Source organism: Crocodylus siamensis, chromosome 3, assembly GCF_052110815.1.
Source record: "Crocodylus siamensis isolate JL-2025a chromosome 3, ASM5211081v1, whole genome shotgun sequence".
Taxonomy (NCBI): Eukaryota; Metazoa; Chordata; order Crocodylia; family Crocodylidae; genus Crocodylus; species Crocodylus siamensis.
The window spans coordinates 227565264-227592481 of record NC_143397.1 but is presented as its reverse complement, the minus strand read 5'-3'; the positions used below and the strand labels follow the sequence as shown (position 1 = coordinate 227592481).

Sequence of the window (27218 nt, the reverse complement as noted above, 5' to 3'; positions counted from 1 at the left end):
GAGGTGGTGGAATCTTCATCTTTTGAGGTTTTTTAAGCCCAGCTCGACAAAGCCCTGGCTGGGATGATCTAGTTGGGGATGATCCTGCTTGGAGCAGGGTGTTGGACTAGATGACCTGCTGAGGTCTGTTCCAAATCTAATTTTCTATGATTCTAAGTTCAAAAACCTGGGACAATGAATTGTAACAGCAAAGTCAGAAATAAATGAAGAGGGTCAAAGCTCCTTCAATTTTAAGACAAGTCAAAGTTTCACTTTTGTCATGGAACTTCAGCAAATTAAGACTTATATAGGAAAATCTGTAGGTGCTGGTAGATGTTACTTTTATGGAGCGAATAACGTGTTAATTGCATCATAAAGTTGCAACGTTTCACACTTTCAGCCAATTTTTGTGGCTAATTTGCCACTGTATGGCACCACTGCTGTTCCTGACATGATGTACAGCATTTTTGTAGTTCATTTGTATGATGCCTTAAATTGAAAATGTTGCATGTCCCAGACCCAAGGCTGTCCTGTCCCAGCACTGTCAATCAGCTCATTAGCAGAACTGGCCCAATTCAGCTCTGAAATGGATCCAGCATGTGTGCAGCATTACCCGGCACAGGTGGGGGACAGTGCGAGGCAGGGTATTAAAAAATTGCGCAGCATGGCTAATTGGTTCCCCCATCATGCCTAATGCATTTGCAGCTTTGTCGAGGGAGTCAGGACAAGGCTGCAAACTTGAAGCAATGGAGGAGCCTTGCCACTAGGATTGGTCAGGAGACATCCCTTCAGTCCTCCATCTGATTCCCTATCAGCTAGGCCTCTGGATGTGGCACAGAGCAACCCCTAGACATGAGGCAGTCCTGGGTCTAAAAATTTCACACTCAGCATTGCTGAGCTGCATGTACAGAGTTGGAAAGCTTGGAACAGGGGAACCTAATATCAGGAAGAACCCCACCCCGATCTCAGATTTGCAGTGCATTGGGACTTTTACACACTATGCATGCAGTTTTTAGACCTAGGGCTATCCAATGGCCAATGCATTGTGTCTCAGACCCCAAAACTGCCCATTCCCCATCTCGATCCTCATCTGGGAGAAACCTGCCAGATCTGTGGGATTGAACCAGGGGCAGCATCGGGTCCTAGTTTGGCCTCAGAACTTCCACAGTTGGGATGTGAAGAATTTTATGCCCCTTCCCAAACATCGCAAGTCCTGCCATTCATGTGCATATGAAAAGATATGAGATGTTTAGGATGGGGCAAACAATTCCTCAGGTCCAAATCATGCCATTATTTTAACATCTGCCTGGGGCCAGTGTTATCACTTACTTGGAAGTTTAGCAATGAGCAGTTATGTCCCACTGGTCTCCAATGCTGCATAATACTTCCTAGTTATAAGACCTGTTTATTATTATTTTAAGAGAGATGTCTTAGCAAGAGGAAAACACGTTTGGTAAAACTTAAGTAAACTTTTAGTAAAATGGTATACTTTTCTTGCATAATGCACAGGAATTACAAGAACCAGAAGTTAAGTCAATTTTTCTGCTAGAAAGCTTTAATTTTAACAGTTACAGCTAAAGTTAAATTGTTTCTAATGTAAATACTAATTTCCCTGTAATTCCAGCCTTGTAATGCAAAATAATCATTACCATAAATCAACGTAGCCCATCAATTGCATGGGTTTCTCTGGTCTTGGAGAGTGTTTCAAATGGTAACAGATTGTATACCTACATTTACTGTAGCTTTGTCAAATTCAGCTTCTGAAGAGGTAGGTGACAAGGGACTTATGGGACTGAGAGAAGGGGAACTGTCCACACTAGAAATGTAGTCTGGGTCAGGAACATACAAAATCTATAAAGAAATTAAAGAAAGATATGGTGGTTAACAGTTAAATTAGCTATTTCAGTTACACAGTTTTTTCTTAATTGATTTACAGTATTACATGAAATAACTTCTTCTCCAGTTAAGCTATGCTTTTGTATTTCTTCACCATAATATAGGTTAGTTGCAAGTTATTAGTGCTATTGTAGTCTCTCTAGCAAAGCAAACAATATTAATTGAAATTCCTTTATGACTGTTTGATGCACATAGAACAATAATATTCGAAAAAAATATATACTTTACAATAATATTTCCACTGTTTTGGTACACAGTAAAACACGCAACACAAAATATGTTTCATCACATGCTCAAAGACATTGTTCTAGTATATATCTCTTGTCATCAGTTCATTTAAAAGTTTGAAAAGCTACGTTAAGGTAATAATGACTATGAGTAGTAATGGAGCAGAGAAGAAAACTCAGCTAGTCAAAGAACCAGATAAAGATAGCTACTTGCAGTATGCCAGAAGTACTAATTCACACTTGTCTGTTGCTATAAAGATTAGTTTAAATACCTGCAATAAAAGTGAAGTACTTCTTTGAACTTTCCACAGAAAGGAGTACCATTAGTCAATTACTTAGACAAAAGGCAGGGCAGAGTCACTCCAAGGCACTGCTAGGAAACACATTCAGTCCATTCACTCTTTAAGTTACTTGTTTTATATCTCTAAATTCAGTTGTTGTTGTTGTTGGTTTTTGTTTTTGTTTTTTTTTTTTTTAACTTCACTGTACGTATTTACCTGGAGAGACAACCTTAGACTCATATGAAAATGTATCTGAGTTTTCACTCACTGGGAGTTTAAATATAAAAACAGCTAAATGAAATGACAGCATCCCCCTCTCTTGGCAAAAGCATGCATGGACGGCAATTGGAATTCTCTTAGCATAAGCAACATGTACATGTAAATACAGTAGCTGACCTGCCACTTGTTTTTATATTATTTTTGTAGAGATTTTAGCTGCTGTCTTTTTGGTAAAGTTGGCAAGATTTCAGAATGAATACAAACTGTTAACCAAACCATTAGAAAGATAACAAAAGCTATGACACACTGAAAGATCTTTGTAGTAAAGCACTACCTTAAGCTATTAATTTTTTAGCTGGGTGAAGCTGTACACAAGCAATCTAAACAGAGACAAAGATGTTAATATGCATGATTTACTCATACTGAAGAAACAGTACCTGTCCAGGAACAACAGCTCTTGCGAAAAGTTTGTTTAATTGAACCAGTTCATTGGGTGTTGTATCAAATTTCAAGGCAATGCTGTTCAAAGTATCTCTTGATTCCACCTGTATTAATTGAAACAAAGAAATAAAGTGTTAAAGTTTCCTTTATAATACTCTGTATGTTCAAACTTCATGTGACAAGAGTTTAAATCTTAATACAGCGTACATAGGCCACTGCTACCTTGTCTCTTCACTCCCAAAGGGGTTCTTTTTGCATGTACGTTGGGCTAAAGGTTCAGACAACAGCCCCAAGATCAATGGAACTCAACAAGGAATGCCAGAATGCATTTCCACTGGTGTCACTGAGCAACCCATGATACTACCTCCTCTACTACAATTCCTTAACCATTAATAGCAGACCTCATTTCTTGTAAAACACAGTACATGGCACTGATGCTCTCTTCCTTCCCATTTCAAAAGGAAATAATACTTAGGTAATGATCGCTTAACTTAGAAAAAATATGACCAAAAACAGATCAGCATGGCTACAACTGGGCACAAAAAGGATCAGACAACCTAAGAACAAGATTGTTTTTGAGCTGATGTCTCCATCATCTTCACAGATAGGAGAAAAGGGAAGGCACATCTAGAATCATTTATAAAGACTACCTCTTAATCTACTGTCACATGTTGAAAACTGTACCTGATGTAGGCAGGCATAAAATGAAAAGTGTACCTGTAAGTCTATGTTACACTGCAATACTACCCACAATGTACGGTACAAAGAGGGAAAACATTTATCTCGATAAGATAAACTAAATTTATAAGTCCATTTCAGCTTTATTGCCAGACAGAGGCAAATCTCCTGCTGAACTGAGTGACAGCTTCAAGGGATGGATCAAAAATAAGAGCTGATGAAATCTTATTTATGGACTAAAATAAAAAGGTTATGAACTCTTACTCCTCTTTCTAGATAATAACTTTAATCAAGATTCTCATTTCTGCCTCCCCTTTCTGGTCCTCTTTACTAGAATTTGAGGGGTTACTACTCTCAAGACCCCAAACAGATCTCCTCAGCGATGAGGATGAAGCTAAGTCCATGCATGCTAAGTGCTCACACATTTCCATTTTAGGAAAACAAAACAGGATGTTGACCAATTCATATAATAAAAATCTACAAGCAGCTCCACTGACAGTCTTCTTGTATATGACTTCAGAAAGTTGACTCCTCCAACCATTTAAGAGTAGATCCATCAATATTACTTCAATATTTCAGACTGTTTGCTCCCTCTGGTGGACCATATAGAGGGCAGTCAGTCAGCATATGTTCGGCTGTCTGATCTCCTTTGCCACATGGACACAATGGTGAGTTTGTAAGGCCCATTTCATGTTTGATTTATTGAAGGCTCCATAGCCTGAGTGCAGTTGATCCAATGACAGCAGCATTAACAGAGGGGCACTTATGAAGCATTATCATTTTTGTCCAACTGCTTCCTTTTTCTAAAGAGGATGTCCTATGACTTGTACCCTCTTTGTCAGTTGCATCAGATTTTGAGTTCGAAGTCGCTGTCTTAGCTTAGTTCCATCATTTCTCAGTATTTAAACCTGGTACTATTTAATAATGTCATCGCTTTCTGAATTTTATCTAAAAAATGAAGCCTACTGGAACCAATGTTTCAAATAAAAAAGGGGTGAAGAAAATTTGAGAGTTGTTTGACATTGTGTGAGCTTTGGAGAATTCTTATACTTCATAAATATGTTTGTTCCCTCAATATAAGTATATCTTAACACTGCTGGAAGTTAACTGGACACTTGGAAAATGCATTGCTTTAGTCTGTTTTTTCATTACTTTCAAGATGAACATTTGTCATTTCCATTTTGAATGCTTTTACCAGAATACAGATATTCAACACAGAACTGGATAGGACCCAAAATTATATTTTTATTAACATATTATATATAGAGTATTTAATAAAGATAAATTTTACTCATCATTTAATCAGCAGGTGTTTTGCCTAAATAGTGTGGAAAAACGAATGGCTTGTGTACCCATTCCATAACACTTACATGGCACAAAACACTAATCTAACATCCTTAGCACGCATATCAATGTCAAATACTTCTAAAGAAAAACAATCTGGAATCAAAGTATTTGTTACATATCCATACTTGTTGATGCTAAATACATTACAACAGAACAAAAATGGCTGTTTGTTCCTTTTGTCCTACATTGGGCCTTGCTGAAAAAGCTCTAAAGCTGATGCCTGTCCCAGCAGTACTAACCAATTCTTATAACATAAGCAAGCTGAATTTTAATGGTTTGTTATGGTTTTCCAAAGAAGTCCTGTGGCCAAAACCAAGTCCTTTTTTCCTGAGGCTGCTTAGCAAGTTTATGCATGGGATTATAGAAACGTGGCTGCTTGAAGCAGCAGGGAACTAGACTGAGTGACCATGAAAAAACTGACAATGTTAGTAAAGGCTGTCTTTCTTGTTAGCTCAATATTTCTTAGGAAAAAAACTGTACTATGCACATTTGAACAACAGGGTTATTCTGTGAGAGCAAAGGGAATTCAGAGTGAGGGACCATCTAGATTTCCATTTGACGTGACAAAACAAGCTGTATTCTTAACTTTTAAGAATGTATTCATTTATAGAAAGGAATGGGAAGCAGATGGCTTATTTATACAAGGTCGGCAGATATCTTGGTCAATTAAAATGAGGTGATGTAATAAAGTTTGGCATTTGACACAACTAGGCTTTCATAACTAATGTTCATCCATTTACAACAATGAAAAGTAAAAGACGACTACTCTAAGACAAGATTTTTTTTATAATGAAAAGGAAGCTGACAGAAGGGGAATATTAAGATTTTAGAAAACTATAAGCTTTTGTAAAAACAATGCCAAAATTAGAGAAATACCTGCTGTGCTGTAATCATATGCAAGCTTATTGTAAGCTTTATTCAAACTTATAATTTTACAAAAAGCTAGTGAATAATATTCTGATTGAGCGCAGGGATGTGCTTTATTTTCCTGTAGGAAATTTTCCATTTCTAAAAATTCATTGTTTCATTAAATTCATTAGTAACAATGAATGGATGCCAATATACTATTAGACAACCTTGGCAGTTTCAAAGTTGTAATTAATGTTTTTCAGGTGGTTATCCCTAGGAAGTGTGTGAGAGAGCACATATGCGTTTTATTGATTTGTAAACAAGAAGGTAAATACACTCATATAATAATCCAAACCAAAAATCAGATTATGAATTCACCTAATTGGCTGTGCAGGTTAAATCAAAAACCTAATGAAGGCACTGCTAAACTTCTTTCTATTTCTTAAAATCTCTTGCTTCTGGAGAATCAGTCAGAAGCACAATTAGCGAAGAAGATGCAGTGTGATAATAAGTTGATAAAACTTATCAACTTAAGGATGATAAAACCATCCTTTAGTAAAAGAGAATGTGGTTTAAGTAGTTCTAAACCACATTTGCCTCAATCTGATTCTGAAACGGAACGACTAAGTGGTGCAAGTGATTCCCCAGATAGTGACAGTGAAACTGGAGGTGCCGCAATAACTTAAGTGGAAGAGAGTTAAACTCTGTTGAATTAGATGAGTGGACAACCATGGCATATCATGCACAGTTCTTTGGGTGTGCTATAATTAGCATGTCAACAGTTTTTAGTACCATCATTTTTTTCCTTAAAATTTAAATAAACAATGTATGGGAAGTACATACTATTGTGTATTGTCTTTCCTTTTTTTAAAGTAGTCCAATAAAAATAATTTGTGTCCACATAAAGCTTTGAATTTGCTTGCATATAACAACATTTAAACCACATTAAGTGTGCTGTGTTTAATTTTTTTTCCTAAACCAGCATCTCTGATTGAGTGGCAAGGCAAATTTATGTTATAAATATGATCAGATTTACACAATAGACCTCTAAATGCATACCTCTTAAATACACTAGTAGGGATATGCTGAGCTACATACAAATACTAATCTGACAAAGGGTCTATTCAGAGACGCATTTTCTGTTCATTAACTGTGAATAATTAAGTGTTGGCAGACCACACATAAAGACAATATAGAAATAATGGAAGGATAACTGGGAAAATATGAAGGAGCAGTACATCGGGAATGCAGGAGGGATAGTCTTTATACACTAAAATGGTGCAAATAAGTAGTTTGCTTTTCATTCATCTCAGACAGTGGACTGACAGGTCAACTTCATCCTTGATTTCCACCCCCCTTTTTCTTTTTAATATAATAATGGAATACTCAACTATACAGGAGAATACAAAGGTTGTTTGATCAAAAACAAAACACAACAAATACACACCTCCCCCAAAACCAAACCAAAACAAAGTTTCCACAAAACATAACACACCTAGTAGTGGGTTTTTTTTGTTTTGTTTGGGGGGGGAAGTGGGGGTGAGGAAGGAGGGAGGAGAAGGAAATAGCCCAAAATTTAAATCTGGAATATATTTCAGAATCCTTCTATAGGGTGTAAATCAAAAAATCAGATGATAAATGTGGGAGTTTTCAAACAGTTTTTATTTCTTGCTGATTACCTTATGCCTCAAGTGATACTGTAAGGAAAGATCCAGAAGCCTTAATGGCTTAGCAGCCAGCACCAGCCCCACGCACTCCAGGATGTGTGCTACCCACAGAGTCTGTTCCAGCTAGTCTGGGACCTGCACAGTATGCAGAGGTGCTGCATGTGGCACAGATGTCAGATGTGTGGTACAGTCTGGGTGGGACAGGTGATGAGTGTAGTGTGGCACTTACCCTGGGATCTATGCTTCCTGCCCCAGACCCTCTGGGATCTGCACTCTTATGTAGGCTGCAGCCTAGAGTGACATAAGTATGTGCCACAGGTGCTGGATCTGCAGGGGGGTGCACCTGCTGAGGAGGGTTTGGGATTCTTGGGCCCATTGGCCCAACCCAGCTTGTGAACTGGCTCTGCAGGGCCGTATGAGTTTGGTCCCTCTGATCTAAATAGTAATACATCACTTAAATGGGGATCCCAAACTAAGATGATCTATCCAATGCACTGTACCCATGGATAGTTACATTTTCTTCTTGATTTTTGCTTAGGATTTTTGGAATATGTGGCTACTGCTAAAATGAGCAATTCGGGTAAAAGCATAAATGCTGAATTATAGAACAAGATTTTGAAAAGCTACCTTTGGGAGCAGTAAGGATAAATTTAAAGGCAACTTGTTGCAATAGAAGAAAAAAAACCAGATGCCATTAATACTTCAGAAAAACAAGGGCAAGTAGTACTGCAGCACAGACTGAAACAAACATCTGAGTAGTGTACAGTTCAGCTTGGATACAGGAAGCTACTCAGAAGAGATTCAGTGGGGATTGGATGTTGCAGTTACTCAAATCCATACCAGACTGGTGATGAAATAAACTTGAGTGCTACAACTAGGGGACTGTGGCATTGACACTTACACAGTCAAATGGGTCGCTAAGTGGCTGAAGCACCACACCTAGAGAGTGGTGGTGGATGGGTCATTTTTGACCTAGAGGGATGTGGGCAGTGGGGTCCCCCAGGGCTCAGTCCTTGGGCCTGCGCTCGTCAACATCTTCATCAGCAACTTGGACAAGGGGGTAAAAAGCACCCTGTTCAAATTTGCTGATGACACCAAGATGTGGGGGAATGTGGGCACGCTAGAAGGGAGGAATAGGCTACAATCGGACCTAGACAGGTTGCAGGGGTGGGCAGATGAGAATAGGATGGGATTCAACACTGACAAGTGCAAGGTGATGCACCTGGGGAGGAAGAACCAGCAGCATACCTACAGGCTGGGGAACTCCCTTCTTGTCAGTGCAGAGGCAGAAAAGGATCTTGGAGTCATCATGTATGCCAAGATGAACATGGGCTGGCAGTGTGGGGATGCAGTCAGGAGGGCCAACTACACCTTGTCATGCATCCAGATGCATCTCAAACAGGTCCAAGGAGGTGATCCTCCCCCTCTATGTGGCACTGGTCAGGCCACAGCTGGAGTACTGTATCCAGTTCTGGACACCGCACTTCAAGAGGGATGCGGACAACATGGAGAGGGTCCAGAGGAGGGCCACTTGCATGATCGGGGGCAGCAGGGCAGGCCATACAAGGAGAGGCTAAGCGACCTGAACCTTTTCAGCCTCCACAAGAGAAGGCTGACAGGGGATCTAATGGCCTGTTACAAACTAGTCAGAGCGGACCAGCAGGCATTAGCGGAGTCCCTGTTCCCCTGAGTGCTACCAGGAGTGACTAGAAATAAAGGTCACAAGCTGGCAGAGACTAAATTCAGACTAGAGATCAGGAGGCGCTACTTCACGGTCAGGGTGGCTAGGATCTGGAACCAACTTCCAAGAGAAGTGGTGCTGGCTTCTACCTTGGGGATCTTCAAAAAGGAGGCTAGATGAACACCTTGCTGGGGTCGTTTGACCCCAGTACTCTTTCCTCTCATGGCAGGGGGTCAGACTTGATGATCTGCTCAGGTCCCTTCTGACCCTACAAACTATGAAACTATGAAGTGCTTAGAAATGGATTCTTCGAGGACGTGCTCCATGATTTTCCCACGGAGTGAGGTGAGGTTGACTGATCTGTAGTTCCTTGGATCCTCCTTCTTCCCTTTCTAGAAGATAGATACTATATTTGCCCTTTTCCAATAGTCTGGGAACTCCCTTGATCACCATGAGTTTTCAGAGATAATGGCCAGCAGCTCTGTAATCACATCAGCCAATTCCCTCAGCAGCCTCAGATGCATTGCATCCAGCCCCATAGCTTTGTTCACGTCCAGCTTTTCTAAATAGTCCCTAACTCGATGGTCACCAGCCCAGGGACCCCTATCATCAGGTAGATCCCAGAGCCTCTTTGGGTTGATCCTGGGCTGGGGGGACAGCTGGGCATGCACACATGTGTAACACCTGCCACCCCCATCCCCTGCAGGTCAATCTGTGGGGGGAAGGAAGCTGTAGGAGCTAGATCGAGACTCCTGCCATGAGCAATTGGCTGTGCGGCCCAGCCGGGAGTGGGGAAAGGCAAGTAGGGCCCCAGCCTGGCCAGGCAGTGGGAGGATTGGAGCCCAGGAACTCCTCCAGGGGTGTGGGGGTGCTCCTTCCCCATCTCTGCAGAGGTGGAGGCAGCAAAGGCTCAGCCTGGTGGAGGCCCCAGGGGCCCGTGCCCCTCCAACCTATACTCTCGAGGCTATGGGGCAGGTAGGGGTGAGGCAGGGTGGGACATAGTAGTTTCTGGGGTGCTGTTTACTTCTAAAAAGCGATCTTCACCATAAAAAGGTTGGAAACCACTGTCCTAACCTGTTCTTTCAGCACTGAGGGCTGCTCCCCTTCTCCCCAAACTGTGCTGCCCAGTGCAGTAGTCTGGGAGCTGACCTTGCCTGGGAAGACTGAGCTAAAGAAGGCATTGAGTACTTCAGTCTTTTCCTCATCTTTCACTAGGTTGCTTTCCCCATTCAGTAAGTGACCCACACTTTCTCTAACCTTCCTCTTGTTGCTGACATACTTGTAGAAACCGTTCTTGTTACCCTTTGTGTTTCTTGCTAGCTGTAACTCCAGTTGCATCTTGGCCTTCCCGATTTCATCCCTGCATGCCTGAGCAATATTCTTATACTCCTCCCCTGGTTATTTGTCCAAACTTCTACTTGTAAGCTTCCTTTTTGTGCTTAAGCTCATCAAAGAGTTCTCTGCTAAGTCAAGCTGGTCACCTGCCATACTTACTATTCTTCCTGCATATCAGAATGGTTTGTTCCTGTGCCCTCAATAAGGTTTCTTCAAAATACCACCAGCTCTCCAGGACTTTCCCCCTCAGACTGGCCTCCCAGGTGATCCTGCCCATCAGTTCCCTGAGGGAGTCAAAGTCTGCTTTTCTGAAGTCCAGAGTCCATTAGTGCTGTAACTTTAAGAACATCTTTCAAGAAATTAAAAAGCATCTATTACTCTGGCTAAGTGTGATGGAAATGCATTCTTTTGGTTGAAACATCTGGATACAATTATCAGATGAAACTTATACAAAAAGGTTAATTGAATACCTGAAGTTTACAATTAATGAAACCTTTCAAGTTTATGTAAAGAATCGTATTTTGGCAAAAGAGGACACGTACTTTAATTATGAGAGAGGCTTAGCTTTTCTGGCTTTACTTTTATTAGGTGGATGTATCCTGTGGAAAAGTCTGTGCAAAGAAAGCACACTGTTTTATAAAGTGTTTCAGTTACTGGCTTGTAAGGAAGTGTTTTAAGTTTTGAAACATTTGGATTTTTGTATTTTTGCTAAACATTTTACTTACCAGTTGGTATCTTCAGCCCTACTTGTCACTTGATTTGTTTTGAGAGTTCAGTATTTTGCCTAGTCATGCAATAGTTTCATTTGGTAAAACCTTTATCTCACAAAAGCTTGCAGTAATATGTACTCACAGTACTGCAGGCTCTCAAGTTGAATACATACATTCAAATCTTAGGGCCTTGCAACCTACCACATTTTCTCACCTATAACAGGTCCCCAAATATAATATGCACCCTATTTTGGAAGATCCAAGAAGGAAAAAACAAACAAATCTTATCTTGGAAGGTACAGGTAAGTCTGGGGCCTCCAGGCCTGGGGGCTACATGCTGGACCTGAGTGCAGTGCAGTGGGGCAGGGGAACAAATTCTGGGGCTGCATGCAGAGCCTGGCCCTGCACACTGGCTCTGGAGCCAGGTGCCAGGTCTGGGATTGTGCTGGGTTGTACCTGAGGTGCCAGGTTCAGCCACCAGACAACTTTACATGCTGTCCCAATCCAAAACACAGCTGGGGAGATGACTCCCCACAGGTCTAGAAATTTGGTGGTGGGGGGGAAGAGAGAGATGGATAGAACAGTAGCAGAGTAAAGTGCTGTAACTTCCAGGGAAGCAACAGTTAATACGGTCACCTCTTTGGACTTGTGGTGAGTCCTTTTCCTTGAATATAATGCACACCCAAGTTTTCCCCAGTTGGTTCTGGGGCGAAAGGTGTGAGTTATATGCAAAAAACAAACAAACAAGCAAAAAAACTGTGCACTATGCACACATATAATCTCAGAGAATTCTTCTGCATTTGTTCTGGTAGAGAAGCTTACCCAGAGCCATGTGTACAGGCCTTTGAATGGGAAGACGCTGAAGAGTGGAAAGCTTGCAGTGCTGACACGGTGCAGCAGTGAGGGACCCCTGTGCACACATCTCTGCAGCCTCTGGCAACAAACTGCAACAGTGCATAGGGCAGACTGCCCATGGTCAGTTTGTGCTGGCTTGAAGAAATGTGTGGGGATTTTGAACGGGGGGTTGGAATATGTAGTTATTGCTCAAATGAGGTTATTCTGTAAATTTGGGGGATTATGAATTGTTTTGCTCCCTGCTGGACCAGCAGAGTCTAGCCAGTGACACACTGTCTCCCAGGGCTGGGGGGAGGCAGGGGAATACTAGAGGATTGTGTTCTCTTCTGAGAGAATCCACAGTATGTACAGACATTTGCTTCCAGGAGAAGGTCCCCTAGAAGTGATTTAACTCTGGCTGTTCCCAGATTATTTTTCTCCGAGTGGCCCAAGAGAGAGGACCTGAGCATCTGTACACTCACAGTTTCTCCTGGAAGAGCAGAAACTCTCCCAGGTGAAAATAAATGTCTTTTGATCAAGCTGGACAGCCACCTGGGAATATGTGTACGATCAAAGATCCTACAACTTTAAATAAGGTATATTAGGTTTTGCTTCTGATTTATGGTGACTAATGATGCAGTTTTCCAATTTTAGCAGTGAAAAACTGAGTTCTCTTGTGTGTCTTCATTTTGGTGTTATATAAAGTTTATAAAGATATAAATACAAATAATACTTGATTTTCTAATGTGTCAATTAATGTTATTATTGTCCCTATAATGAATAGTAAGTGCCTGGCCTGGTTAAGTTCCTTGTTGATATTTGGTTTCACAATAACAATTACAAATTATGGTTGAGAATGGTGTATTGACTCTTGTGTATCTATATTACTAGATAATATTTCAGTATTAAGAGGTACAGTCTTTCCGTAAGTTTAGAAGTTTCCAAATGTTAGCGCAAAAAATAATTGCAAACAAATTTACAGATGCATTTATATAACCCAGAATTTACTAAATATAGAAATGGTAATAGCTCTCCATTTCTCTTCTCCCTTGGCATATAAATATGATATAACCGAGCAACAATTCAATAATTTCTGATACCTGTATATTTTTTGATTTAATTGGGATTTTTTTAAAACATTCACTTAAGATGTTCCACATGCTACAATTAGGCTTGGCAGAATTTGATTTTTTATTCATAGCCAATTTCACCTGGCCGTAAGAGACCAGGAAAATCTTTCCATTGGTAATCATCCAATTTGCATAAAGGAGATGTAAAAACCTATAAAAAAGTGCAGGACAGAGGTAAGGATATCTGGGGCAGCACACATGCTCATCCACCCACCCTTTCCCCTGTCAGCCGCTCACTCTGCCCAGTCTCAGCAGGGGCAGGGGCCAAACTCCTGCGGAGCCCAGCCCGGTCTCCACAGGAGTTTGGCCCATCATGCAGAGGTGGGTCAGAGCAGACTTCATGGGAGTTTGGCTCCTGTGTGATTGGGGCACAGGCCAAATTCCCAGAGCCCAGCCCTGCCCCTGCATGATAAGGGCAGGGGCAAATCTTCCCCAGCAAAGCTCCCAGGTGCTACAAACCCTGCCCATCCAATCCCCACTTCTGGCGCAGCCGTACCAGCATGGCCACCATACACGCATGTGTGCGCGCGTGTGCTAAATTGATTAAAAAAATCAAAAACCACCACTAATTTCATGCAAACCTGAAAATGTAAATCAATAAAAATCAAAATAAGTGCTTAAAAATAAACATTTATTTTTAACTGTGGAAATTTTTCAAAAAATTGAATTCTGCCAAGCCTAGCTACAGTACAGCTTTAAAGAAGCTAGAAGGCAATTTGTGTTTTCTGCAGGAGGAGAGAATAAATTAGCATAAGGAAGATTCTAGCACAACGGTTCTCAACCTTTTAGGCTGAAGGCACCTCTTGGAAGATACTAGCTCTTAGTTTTCACTCATTTTTTGATTACAGAAAAATAATGGAGCAGTTCTTCTGTTGCAGATAACTCGGGTCAAAATGTTTTTAACACTGTGTATTCCTATTTGAAATCTCCAAGTTGTGAATCACATGTTTGCACATCTAACAGTGCTAACACTTTGTGGCACTCCATGGCACCCTTGGAAAAGGTCTCATGGAGCCCCAGGGTGCTGTGGCAGCCTCGTTGAGAGTGACTGCATTGGTAAACACCTTGGCTCCATGAAAAAAAGGTTTTACAGTTGTAATTATTCCATCTGGCAGTTTCATAGTTGGTAGGGTCAGAAGGGACCTGAGTAGATCATCAAGTCCGACCCCCTGCCATGGCAGGAAAGAGTACTGGGGTCAAACAACCCCAGCAAGGTGTTCATCTAGCCTCCTCTTAAACACCCCCAGGGTAGGAGCCAGCACCACTTCTCTTGGAAGTTGGTTCCAGATCCTAGCTGCCTGACCGTGAAGTAGCGCCTCCTGATGTCTAGCTTAAATCTACCCTCTGCCAGCTTGTGACCATTATTCCTGGTCACTCCTGGTAGTGCTTGGGGGAATAGGGACTCCCCCAATGCCTGCTGATCTTCCCTGACTAGTTTGTAACAGGCCACTAGATCCCTCCTCAGCCTTCTCTTGTGGAGGCTGAACAGGTTCAGGTCCTGTAGCCTTTCCTCGTAGGGCCTGCCCTGATGCCCCCTGATCATGAGTGGCCCTCCTCTGGACCCTCTCCATGTTGTCCACATCCCTCTTGAAGTGTGGCACCCAAAACTGGACACAGCATTCCAGCTGTGGCCTGACCAATGTCACATAGAGGGGGAGGATCACCTCCTTGGACCTGTTTGAGATGCATCTGTGGATGCATGACAAGGTGGATGCATGATCAATGACTGCATCCCCATGCTGCCGGCCCATGTTCATTTTGGCATCAATAATGACTCCAAGATCATCTTCTGCCTCTGCACTGATGAGAATGGAGTTCCCCAGCCTATAGGCATGCTGCTGGTTCTTCCTCCCCAGGTGCATCACCTTGCACTTGTCAGTGTTGAATCCCATCCTATTCTCATCCGCCCACTCTTTGGGTGCGCCCCCCCCAGCCAGTTGGCAACCCATTTGACTGTGTAGGTGTCAACATCACAGTCACCCCATTCTCATTAAAAAACTGGGGGAGAGAAAGTGTTGAAGGCCTTCTGAAAATCCAGGAAGACTATGTCCACTGCTACCCCTGCATCTAAGCACTGCTACCCCTGCATCTAAGGAGGAACAGAAAATGATGAGGAACAGTCAATATGGATTCACCAAGGGCAAGTTATGCATGACCAATCTGATTGCCTTCTATGATGAGATAACTGGCTCAATGGATGCGGGGAAAGCAGTGGACGTGATATATCTTGACTTTAGCAAGACTTTTGATACGGCTTCCCACAGCATTCTCGCAAGCAAGCTTAGGAGGTATGTGCTGGATGAATGAACTGTGAGGTGGATAGAAAGCTGGCTAGATTGTCAGGTTGAATGGGTAGTAATCAATGTCTAGTTAGCAGGTGTTATCAAGTGAAGTGCTCAAGGGCTCAGTCATGGACTGCACCCTAAACAAGTTTGCGGATGACACGAAGCTAAGGGAAGTAGTAGATACGTTGGAGTAGAATTCAGAGTGACCTAGACAAACTGAGGATTGGGCCAAAAGGAATCTCATTAGGTTCAACTAGGACAAGTGCAAAGTGCTGCATTTCAGACAGGAGAATCCCATGAACTGCTACAGCCTGGGGACTGACTAGTTATGCAGCAGCTCTGCAGAAAAGGACCTGGGGGTAACAGTGGGCAGTAAGATGGATACGAGCCAGCAGTATGCCCTTGTTCTCCAGACTACCAGCATACTGGGCTGCATTAGTAGGAGCATTGCCAGCAGATAAAAGGGAAGTAATTATTCCACTCTATTCTGTACTGGTGAGGCCCCATCTGGAGTACTCTGTCCAGTTTTGGGCCCCTCATTACAGAAAGGATGTGAACAAGTTGGAGAGAGTTCAGTGGTGGGCAACAAAAATGGTTTGGAGGCTGGGGTACATGACTTATGAGGAGAGGCTGAAGAAACTAGGCTTATTTAGTCTGCAGAAGAGAAGACTGAGGCGGGGATTTGACAGCAGCCTTCAACTACCTAAATGGAGCTGACCAGGCAGGCCTTGGGTTCCTTGACAACGACCCACATTTTCGTACAGGGGACATGCTTGGGTGGGATGGGATTCACCTCTACCCTAAAGGCAAGCGTGTCTTCCAGGTTGGCTGATTTCGTATGGTGTGGTTTAAACTAGTTTTGCCAGGGGATGGGGCCATAAGGGACACGAGGACACTCCTCAGCCAAGACAGGTGACAAGCACAAGAAGTACCCAGGTAAGTGACAGGGGTCCAGATAGTCCTGGGATGGGGGGAGAGGCAGGGGAGGGGGGGGGGGTGGGGAAGGTGCATGCACCCATAGGAGGCCTTACATGCCTCTACACTAACGCTTGCAGTATGGGGAACAAGAAGGAGGAACTTGCCCTCCTGCTAGCTAAAAGAAATTCGGACACAGTGGGGCTCACTGAAACCTGGTGGGATTCAACCCATGATTGGGTGGTAAACATCAAGGGCTACAGACTGTTCAGGTGGGATAGATCAGGGAGGAAAGGTGAGGGTGTGGCACTCTACATCAAAGAGCAATACACATCCTCAACAAACAGGATGGGGTCAGAGGAGGGGCAGACTGAAGTGCTCTGGGTCAGAATACAAGGGGATCAGGGGGAAAGGGACTTAACAGTGGGGGTCTACTACAGACCACCCAACCAGGGGGATGAGCTGGACCAGGAATTCTAGGGTCAGCTCGCGGAGGCAGTTAGGTCAAGGGATGTGGTCATCATGGGTGACCTAAACTACCCGGACATCTGCTGGGAGGAGCAGTCAGCCAGGTCTGACCCCCCGTACGTTCCCAGCCGAGATACAGGACCTCCACCTAACCCAGGAGGTGCACAGTCCCACCAGGGGAAATGCCTTGCTGGACTTGGTTCTGGCCAAAGGCAATGACTTGGTGAGGGGACTGCGGGTTCTCGACCACCTGAGTGATAGCGATCATCGCCTACTGGAATTCACAATCCAACACAGGGTGTCAAAGGTCTGCAGCAAGGCAGCAGCCTTTGACTTCAGGAAGGCCGATTTCAATGAGTTAAGGAGATTAGTCGGGAAAGCACTGAGGTCCCAGAGGGTAGGGGAGTTGGGAGTCCAAGACGAGTGATCGTTCCTTAAGGAGATGATCCTCTAAGCCCAAAGGGTGACCGTATCAACATGAGTCAAAGAGGACAGGAGTGCTCAAAAGCCCCCATGGCTCACCAAAGGCATTCAGGAACATCTGAAAAATAAAAAGGAGGTATACACCTGATGGAAGGGAGGGGACATCACCAAGGAGGATTATACCTCCATTGCTAGGGACTGTAGAGGGGGCTGTTAGGAAGGCTAAGGCAGAGACAGAACTAGGACTAGTGACCAAGATCAAAGATAACAAGAAGTCCTTTCTTAAAAACATAGGGAGTAAAAAGAAAGTACTGGGTAACATGAGGCCCCCGCAGGACATGCTTGGCAACCTGGTGGTTGCACCAGATGATAAAGCCGACCTTTTTAACAAATTCTTTGCCTCCATTTTTCTGAGCAGGGACTGGGACATCCCCCCACCCCCCCGGGATTCCAGATGGACTCAGAGGTGCAGCCAGGCCTAGGGTCAGGGAGGACCTAGTTAGGGAACTTCTGGAGGGGCTGGATGTGTTCAAGTCAGCAGGTCCAGGTGATCTCCACCCCAGGGTGCTGAGAGAATTGGCAGAGGTCATTATGGGACCTCTGGCATGGCTTTACAGGTACCCGTGGTGCTCTGGCCAGGTGTGAGGACTGGAAAAGGGCCAATGTGGTCCCCATTTTCAAAAAGGGGAGGAAGGAGGACCCAGGAAACTATAGGCCCATTTTAGTCTTACCTCGTTCCTTGGGAACCTTCTTGAGAAAATTATGCAGGAACACATCTGCGAGGGGCCAGCAGGGGAGATTATGCTCAGGGGCAACCAGCATGGGTTCATTAGAGGCAGGTTCTGTCAGACCAACCTGGCTGCCTTCTATGACCAGGTCACAAAATCCTTAGATGCAGGTGCCGCAGTGGACATAGTCTTTTTGGACTTTAGGAAGGCCTTTGACACTGTCTCTCACCCCATTCTCATTAAAAAATTAGGCGACTGTGGCATCAATGCCTATACAGATGGGTTGCAAATTGGCTGAAGGGCCACACCCAGAGTGGTGGTGGATGGTTCATTTTCGACCTGGAGGGACAGGGGCAGTGGGGTCCCCCAGGGCTTGGTCCTCAGGCCTGCACTGTTCAACTTCTTCATCAGTAACTTGGATGAGGGGTGAAAAGCACCTTCTTCAAATCTGCAGATGACACTAAGATGTGGGGAGAGGTGAGTACGCTAGAGGAGAGGGACGGGCTACAACTAGATCTGGACAGGTTACAGAGGTGGGCGGATGAGAATAGGATGGGATTCAATATAGACAAGTGCAGGGTACTGCACCTAGGGAGAAAGAATGAGCAGCGTACCTACAGGCTGGGGAACTCCCTTCTTGTCAGCACAGAAGCAGAAAAGGATCTTGGAGTCATTATTGGTTCCAACATGAACACGGGCCACTAAATGTGAGGATGCCGTCAGTAAGGCTATCTGCACCTTGTCACGCATCCACAGATGCATCACGAGTAGGCCCAAGGAGGTGATCCTCCCTCTCTATGCAACCTTGGTCAGGCTGCAGTTGGAGTACTGCGTTCAGGTCTGGGCGCCGCACTTTAGGAGAGATGTGGACAGCACTGAGAGGGTCCAGAGGAGGGCCACTTGCATGGTCAGGGGGCAGCAGAGCAGGACCTATAAGAAGAGGCTACAGGACCTGAACCTGTTCAGCTTCCACAAGAGAAGGCTATGAGGGGATCTGGTGGCCATCTATAAACTTACCAGGGGGACCAGTGGGGAACGGGAGAGTCCCTGTTCCCCCCAGCACTACCTGGAGTAACTAGGAATAACGGCCACAAGTTGACTGAGAGTAGGTTCAGGCTAGACATCAGGAAGCACTACTTCATAGTCAGGGTGGCTAGGATCTTAAACCAATTCCAAGGGAAGTGGTGTTCGCTGCTACCGTGGGGGTCTTCAAATGGAGGCTAGATAATCACCTAGCCGGAGTCATTTGACCCCAGCATTCTTTTCTGTTCATGGCGGGACTTGATGATCTGCTCAGGTCCCTTTCAACCTTACCTACTATGAAACTATGGATCTAGGCGGTTCTTAGTGGTTACAGATGACAGAACAAGGAGCAATGGTCTCAAGTTGAAGCAAGGCAGTTTTAGGTTGGCTATTCGGAAAAACTCTCTCACTAGGAGGGTGGTGGAGCACTGGAATGGGTTACCTAGATAGATGGTGGAATCTTCATCCTTGGAGGTTTAAGGCCCACCTCAACAAAGCCCTGGCTGGAATGATCTATTTGGGGATGGTCCTGCTTTGAGCAAGGGGTTGGACTAGATGACCTCTTGAGGTCCCTTCAAACCCTAATTTTCTAAGATTTCTAATTTAAAGTTGCATGGTTCTGCTGTTGAAAGAAACTTTCATCTGTACAAAGCAGACTAACAGAGTTATCCTAGACTTAAGAAAAGACAACAAACCAAAATAATACTCTTCAATATTTTTTGAAGCTAAGTTTAGTCATATTAATACAAATGAAAAGAAAGGACTGATGTTATTGCTGTATAAAGCTATGCTTGACCACACTTAAGGTGTCTACTTTATAGCTTACTCTTTACAGACTTTTACAAATTAAAAAAAATATTTCCTTTTATTTTACTGTGCAAAGTTTTAAAACAGGTCAGAAGCTACTGTGAGAAACTTGGACTATATTAACATAAAACTTATTAAGTATTATTTATAGTCTTAATTAAACACCCAGTACATAATGCAAGACAGATATTTCTCACTTTAGTTTCCCTTAGTAACCAGAAATGTGAAAAGCTGACTGCAGCACGGTTTGAGGGTCATTTCAAGAACATAACAGCCAGAGAAAGGCTCCATTTTCAGATACTGTTAGGAAAACAGAGCTGTACTGTGTTAGATATAGATCAATGGAAATTATCAGAAGAAGAATGATGGAAGGTCATTTACCAAAAGGTATTATAAAAATAGACTAAGACTATTTTTGTTACTTTTATTACATTTAATAATTTAACAATGCTAAAAGCTTTAGAAGTTGTGATTTTATAATTGAGATTATTTACTTCAAGTTACTGAATAATTAGCCTTCAACAGAACTATGCCACTGATTAAAAATCATTTAACTAATAAATTAGCCTCCACAGAAAAGCAAAACAAAAAATGTCAGATTACTTTGCAGGATGCTTTATATCACTCTTGGAAAAATCTTTAAATACTATTTAAGCAGTTTCCATGAAGAGGATCAGCTCTCGGATATACAGTACAGACTGATGAGAACAAGGTAATGAGCAGAACTATTTTGTTTATATTACAAACGGAAACTCCTAGACTCACAGCCCATTGCTATGCAGTAACAACAGTTTAATAGCCAGGCAGCAACTTACAGTATATTCAATAGTCCCTTTAGGCTTTTGAAAAGACATTCGTCGCCCATCTTTCTTGTCTGGGGTCTTCTTCTGGCCAGTGTCTGAAAAAAATTGAGGCAAGGTACGTGTTAAATTCATCTTCCTCTCTCACTCAGTATCGTCACAGGCTGCTGAGTACAGCCCCACGGGCAGACATCTAATTCACCAGTTACATAGCTTGATCCTTGTGACTCTTGACTGTCTAACAGACAACCGGCTGTCAGAATAGGGACTTGACTTCACTGCTATGCTATAAAGATTTGACCAATATGAACCAATGTGACAACTGGGAATCAATTAAATATATAAGTACCTGCTTACATCCAGGAAATTATTAATGCAGGGAAGACTAAATGATCAACCGACCCCATTGGGCAAAATTACATCAACTGTACAAACAATGCTTCTAAAGCTACCCCATTTAATTGGTTTCATATTGCATCAGGTCTGCCTTTGTCTGTAGCAAAGGCTATCTACAGCTTCTAGAGGGCAGATCCAATTAAAGGGTACAGCTTCTGAGTTGAATGTATTTTATACGGTATGCGACGTTTGCAAGATACACACCCCCTAGAATTCTCTCCCTCATTCATTTGGTACAAAAGAAAACAAGATAAAAAGCATTTCTTCCTTATGGATATGCACTTCATCTTTCTGTCAGATATTCTTAAAGCACTTAAAATTCATTTCTTTTGGTGACACCATCCCTTAATACCACCAGTTTCCCTGGGATGCAATCCAAAAAGGAGAACATATTGCAACTGTAATCAAATTTTGCTGATGTATATTTATAAAAATGGAAGTTTGATTAATTCACAAACAATGACAACAACACACAAGACATACTGTTGTTTGATAATTACCGCATATTCTACAGAAGTCTTTCCTGAATGTAGCATACTGAATATAGGGGTATAATGCACAAAACTATTAAACTTGTTCCTCACTCCTGTACTCTTTAATGTTTATTGCGTATAGGAAGGGAGACTTCTGTGGCCCCCTCTATATGTGCAGGTAAAGGCACAAGGGGATCTAATGTACGATTTACACAATCATGCCTCCTGCCACTACCCCTTCCCCTTCCCTCCTCCCCACCAAAAAATCTCCCTGCATTGATCCGTAGGGGTTTCATGCACTCCTAAGCCCTAGACTTCACAACAGCCATGATCCCTGGGGCCTGGAGGTTTCACACACCCCCAAGCCCTGGGGATCATGGCTACTTCAATCCCTAGTACATGGGGATTTTACACTAGGGTGAATACACTCTTGCAGTTGGGAACCCTGTCTGCTGATGGGGCTCCCAGCCACAGGGGAGACCCTGGTACACATGCAGATTAAAGCACATTAACAACAAGTTATACAGTTAATACACATTTTTTGAGGTCTAATTTTATAGCTGGCTGGTACTTTTTATTTTATACTATGTACTTTGCACATGTAGTTGGCCTCCCAGAAATTGCACAATTAACTATCTAATTGTGCAATACCTGTAATATGGAGAGGGCCAGTGTGCATCTGTTTTGCAGATCTAAAAAAATAGTTAATATCCACTGCAGCATGCTCCTAATTGTGCTGATACATTTTGTTTCCATTATCTTCAGTTTATGTGCTCAGATAGTTGAGCTAGAATGAAAATGCACGTTAATTTTTATATTTCCCTGTATTCCAATTGTTTACTGTACATGTTAAAGTTACTTCTATCAGCCATTTTTAGTTTCTTAGACGCCTAAACCAAACCATTTTAGTTTCTTTTTATTTTGTAGTCATTAAATTAATCCTTTTCTCTTACACTAAGTCTCCCTTGAAAAACACAGGTTAAAGCTATTGGAATAGTTAAATTAAGATTACTTCAGTTTACAAAGACTTTAATGCCCAAAAATCTGAGAACTCAGCACATGTTTTGGAGAACACAAAACACTGCTTCCAGGGTGGGGGAAGGGGGAGGAAATCCTTCCAACAAGAGCAATTAAGTGTTCACATCTATTCCCCTCTGAAGCGCACTCCATAGCATGCATTCCTTTGAGAGAGATATCACACAGAATTCCCACCCCATTAATGTTACTGTGTTTTATTTAATACAAGTCTTTGTTGTTACACAAAACAAAATAATCCCACACAGAAATGGGAAACTATTCCCAGTCTGTTCATTTAAGATCTAACATACAGTTTAGAGATTACTGTATGAAAAATGGTAAATATTTAAGTCACTAAAGGAACTCAAAGTAGCAGCTTTAAACTACAGTTAAACCAATAATAAATTAATTGTCCAGAAAACTTCATCAATCAGAACACAGTTTTTCATAGTTTGTACGATCGGAAGAGACCCGAGTAGATCATCTAGTCCTACCCCCTGCCATGGCAGGAAAGAGTACCGGGGTCAAACGACTCCAGCAAGGTATACATCTAGCCTCCTCTTAAAGACCCCCAGGGTAGGAGCCAGCACCACTTCTCTTGGAAGTTGGTTCAGATCCTAGCTGCCCTGACTGTGAAGTAGCGCCTCCTGATATCTAACTTAAACCTGCCCTCTGCCAGCTTGTGACCATTATTCCTGGTCACTCCTGGTAGTGCTCGGGGGAACAGGGACTCACTCCCCCAGTGCCTGCTGATCTCCCCTGACTAGTTTGTAACAGGCCACTAGATCCCTCCTCAGCCTTCTCTTGTGGAGGTTGAACAGGTTCAGGTCCCATGACCTCTCCTCATAGGACCTGCCTTGCTGCCCCCTGATCATGTGACTGGCCCTCCTCTGGACCCTCTCCATGTTGTCCACATCCCTCTTGAAGTGCGGTGCCCAGAACTGGATGCAGTACTCCAGCTGTAGCCTGACCAGTGCCGCATAGAGGGGGAGTATCACCTCCTTGGACCTGCTTGAGATGCATCTGTGGATGCATGACAAGGTGCAGTTGGCCTTCCTGACTGCATCCCCACACTGCTGGCCCATGTTCATCTTGGAGTCAATGATGGCACAATTACATCAGTGGCAAAGTTCGGAGCCTGATCCCTCTTTCCTTTCTGGAGGATTTCCTCTCAGTCTGAATAGACTTGCTGAAGCAACAGTTTCAACAAATGCCTCTGTGCCAACTCTTAAGATAGATATTTCATAGATTTCATAGACACTAGGTTGGAAGGGACCTCAGAAGATCATTGAGTTCAGCCCCCCTACCAAAGGGCAGGAAGTCAGCTAGGGTCATAGGTTGCCCCTAAGCATGACCTCCCCTGCTGGCCCCTCGTGGATATGTGCCAGAATAATACTCTCAAAAAGCTTGCCCAGGATTGAGGTAAGACTATCTGGCCTATAGTTTCCCGGGTCCTCCTTCTTCCCCTTTTTAAAGATGGGAACCACGTTGGCCCTCTTCCAGTCCTCTGGCACCACACCAGAGCACCATGAGCGCTCGTAAAGCTGTGTCAAGGGTCCTGCAATGACCTCAGCAATTCCTTTAGTACTCTAGGGTGGAGATCGTCTGGACCGGCTAGAGCTGTGATACTTTTGTCACAGAAGTGGAATGTGCTCCTTTCTTTTTTTATATTACTTAATTACAACAATTCCCAACTTCTGGGATGAGGTAGTTAAGTATGCTGCTTGCTACTAAGGGTAACTAGAACCTTGAGCACACCCCTGGCAGAGGTGGTGCGGTCACCATCTGTGGGGGTGTTCAAGAGGAGGCTGGATAAGCAACTCATTGAGCTATTTTGAGCTCATTAATCTCCTTATAGCAGGGGACTGGACTTGATGATCTTGCAGGTCCCTTCTGGTCCACTGATTCTATGATACTCCTCTCACCCACTCCAGTTTCTGCATCGACAAGGAACATCTACAGTTGCCCCCATCCACCCTCTAGCAACCCCTGCACCATCCACTCTGTTTGTCAGCCCAGCTTTCCCTCTAATGGCTTGAATGTTCCCAGGGCTGTTGGGAGAGGTTATGGGGGCAGGTGGCTCTACAGCTTGGTGTGCAAGTTCTTAGAGAAGCAGTTGTAGCAGCGAAGGCAGCACTTGCATCCTCAGGTATAGCCCGGGGGTGGGAAGGAGGTTCCTCCTTTTCCTCCACCTCATGTGTTCTGCTGCTTATCTCTCTGCTTCCCCAATCCTCTCAGTGCACCATGTCACATTTAAGTAGTCTGGCATCTTACCCCCTACCGCTGCGGGTTCCCAGGCTCTGGTTCTTTTGGCTCTGGGGCTAAAGTGCTGGAATTCATGGGGGTTACCCTGGGATAACAAAGAACATAAACTGGCCCAGTGGTCCCTAATCCCCAGTGGTGACCCAGACCTATGTCAGTAGTCCAGGTGCCATACTGACAGCACACACACAGGGCCAGGCAGAGCCATGAGAAACAGCTCAGAAGGGTGACTATAGTATTACATTTAATATAATACAGCAGCACAATGAAGAACATACTGATTAATTATATGTTTATATTATAATATTCATACTGTATTCTTATGGTTTGAAATGGGGCACTGCTAAATTATGAAAGCTTACAATGGGGTGCCTCGAGTCTGAAAAGGTTGAGAAACACTGCTACATGAGGAAAGGAAATTAAGACTGAAGGAAAAGCAAGTGACCAACAAGTGACCACCACTCTCAGCCTGAGGGTTAAATACTTTGTCTGGTTTCAAAATGTTTTTAAAGCAAACTAGTTCTTCCGTTGCAACACAACAGGCATGCAGCCTGGAATGCTGCTGAGCACCACAACAGCGAAGCAACTAACTGCTGAGCATGTTTCCAGTTCAGATCAGTTGCATCTAAGCCTACAGCAGAAGGCAGTGACCCTTATCTACTGCTATTTCCCGTAGCACAAGACTTAAATGCAAGTTTTCTTTTGAATCAAAGTCAGGTAATGAAGTTAAAAAACTCTTTTAGTTGTAAAGACTTTGACACAGGCAAGTTTGGCAGCCCTGATTTGGCACTAACACCAACATTTTTTCTCCTTCGAACTGTCAGAATGGAAAAAGAACTCAAGTCTCACGTTAAGATCTGGTACCTTGTCAACTGCTACAACGCACGCAGTTCCAGCCTCTCTCTCTGAATACAGAATTCTGAAGTACTTCCATTTTCACACGGGAATCTCTTCATATGAGCGGCAGTATAAAAGGTACTGCCTGATGAGATCAAGTTAGTAAAGAAAGAACAGAACAGTAGAGAGAAAAAAGAAGTATTCATTCATCAGCATGAGGAAAAGGGGTGAGCTACCTTCACAGAATGTCTTGTTCAACATCAGGAAGGATGGAGCTGCTGCATTTTGTAGTCTTCAGGATGTCAACTGAGTCCCACTCTGACCAGTTTGAAAAACTACCCGTTTTCTAAGAGACATAAGGAAAGCAACTCCAAGCCAAAATGGCCCAAACTTCTAAAGATAACTTATTACATATATATGCAGGTGAGGACTGGGATCCAGCCCAAGCACCTATAAGAAGGGAGAAGGACCAGGCCGGCTTGAAGGCCCTACAAAGCTAACTGGCCTCCCAGGGGGTTTGCCACTAAAGGGCGCACTTTGGCAATAATCGAAGGGGAGGCAGAAGATTTTTTTTATTTTTCTGTTAGGAGCCTCTTTTAACCTTAATTTTGTGCTTGCTGAGAGGAGGGGAAGGGGTTAAGTAAGGTTTTTGGAGAAGGGAGGATAGCTGGAGCCTCTCTGTATAAGATGGGGAGAGAGGTACAAGGGGATGTTGGAGGAGGAAGGGGGATCTCCCCTGGGTTTGAAGTGAGATGGTGGAAGTGGGAGCTGGGGGGTTTTCTTGTGTCCTGGATGTGTCAGTTGGGAGGTGTTATTGGGATTGGTGGGAGGGTTTGCTTGTGTAGGGGGTTGGGCAGGGAGGCCGTGGCTGGAGAGAAGGAGGGAACTTAGAGTTTTAGGATTAGAAAGGGTAGGATATAAATTTCAACCTTTTTAGACACAAGGCACTGTTTGATAGCCTTGAAGCACCCCTCGATAGATTCAAGCACCCTTTAGAAAATATCAGCACTTAGGTTTTCATTTTTTTTAAGTGTAGAAAAATAAGACTCCCTATGCCTGAAGAAGGGTGACTGTGCCCAAAACCTTGCCAAGAACTTTTCTCCCAACTACTCAGTTGGTCTAATAAAAGATATCATATCTACTCAAAGAACCTTGCCTGAAAAAATAATAGAACAATTCTTAGGTTGCAAAGAACTCAAAAACATCTCACCAGGTCAGAATATATATATATATATAAAAACACTGTGAACTCCTATGTGAACATTCTGGGTTTAACTTGTGGATTACGTCTGCACGCCTAACAGTTCTAACTTGTATGACACTACGCAGCATCTGTGAAAGGATTTCAAAGTACCCCGGTTGAGAATCATTGTTTACATAATACATACATACAAAACTAAAGTTGACAGACATCATGCAAATACAAGAAAAAAATGTGGACAAAGGTTTTCTAATAATGAACAAACATTTCAGCTATTGAGCTGTTTACAGTTTGCCTGTTTCAACTTTA

General features: G+C 43.2%; 1 protein-coding gene across 8 annotated transcripts in view; it reads right to left on the bottom strand.

Annotated features, from left to right (window-relative positions):
* OXR1 (oxidation resistance 1) overlaps positions 1-27218 on the bottom strand; it is a 490067-nt gene that overhangs the window by 97120 nt on the left and 365729 nt on the right. For all 8 annotated transcript variants that reach the window (XM_090040493.1, XM_090040490.1, XM_090040495.1 and 5 more), the window contains 3 exons: positions 20739-20821; positions 3040-3147; positions 1711-1830 (listed from right to left, as the gene is read on the bottom strand). In XM_090040493.1, coding sequence (XP_089896619.1) covers positions 1711-1830; positions 3040-3147; positions 20739-20821 — 311 coding nt within the window. The remainder of the gene's footprint in view (positions 1-1710; positions 1831-3039; positions 3148-20738; positions 20822-27218) is intronic.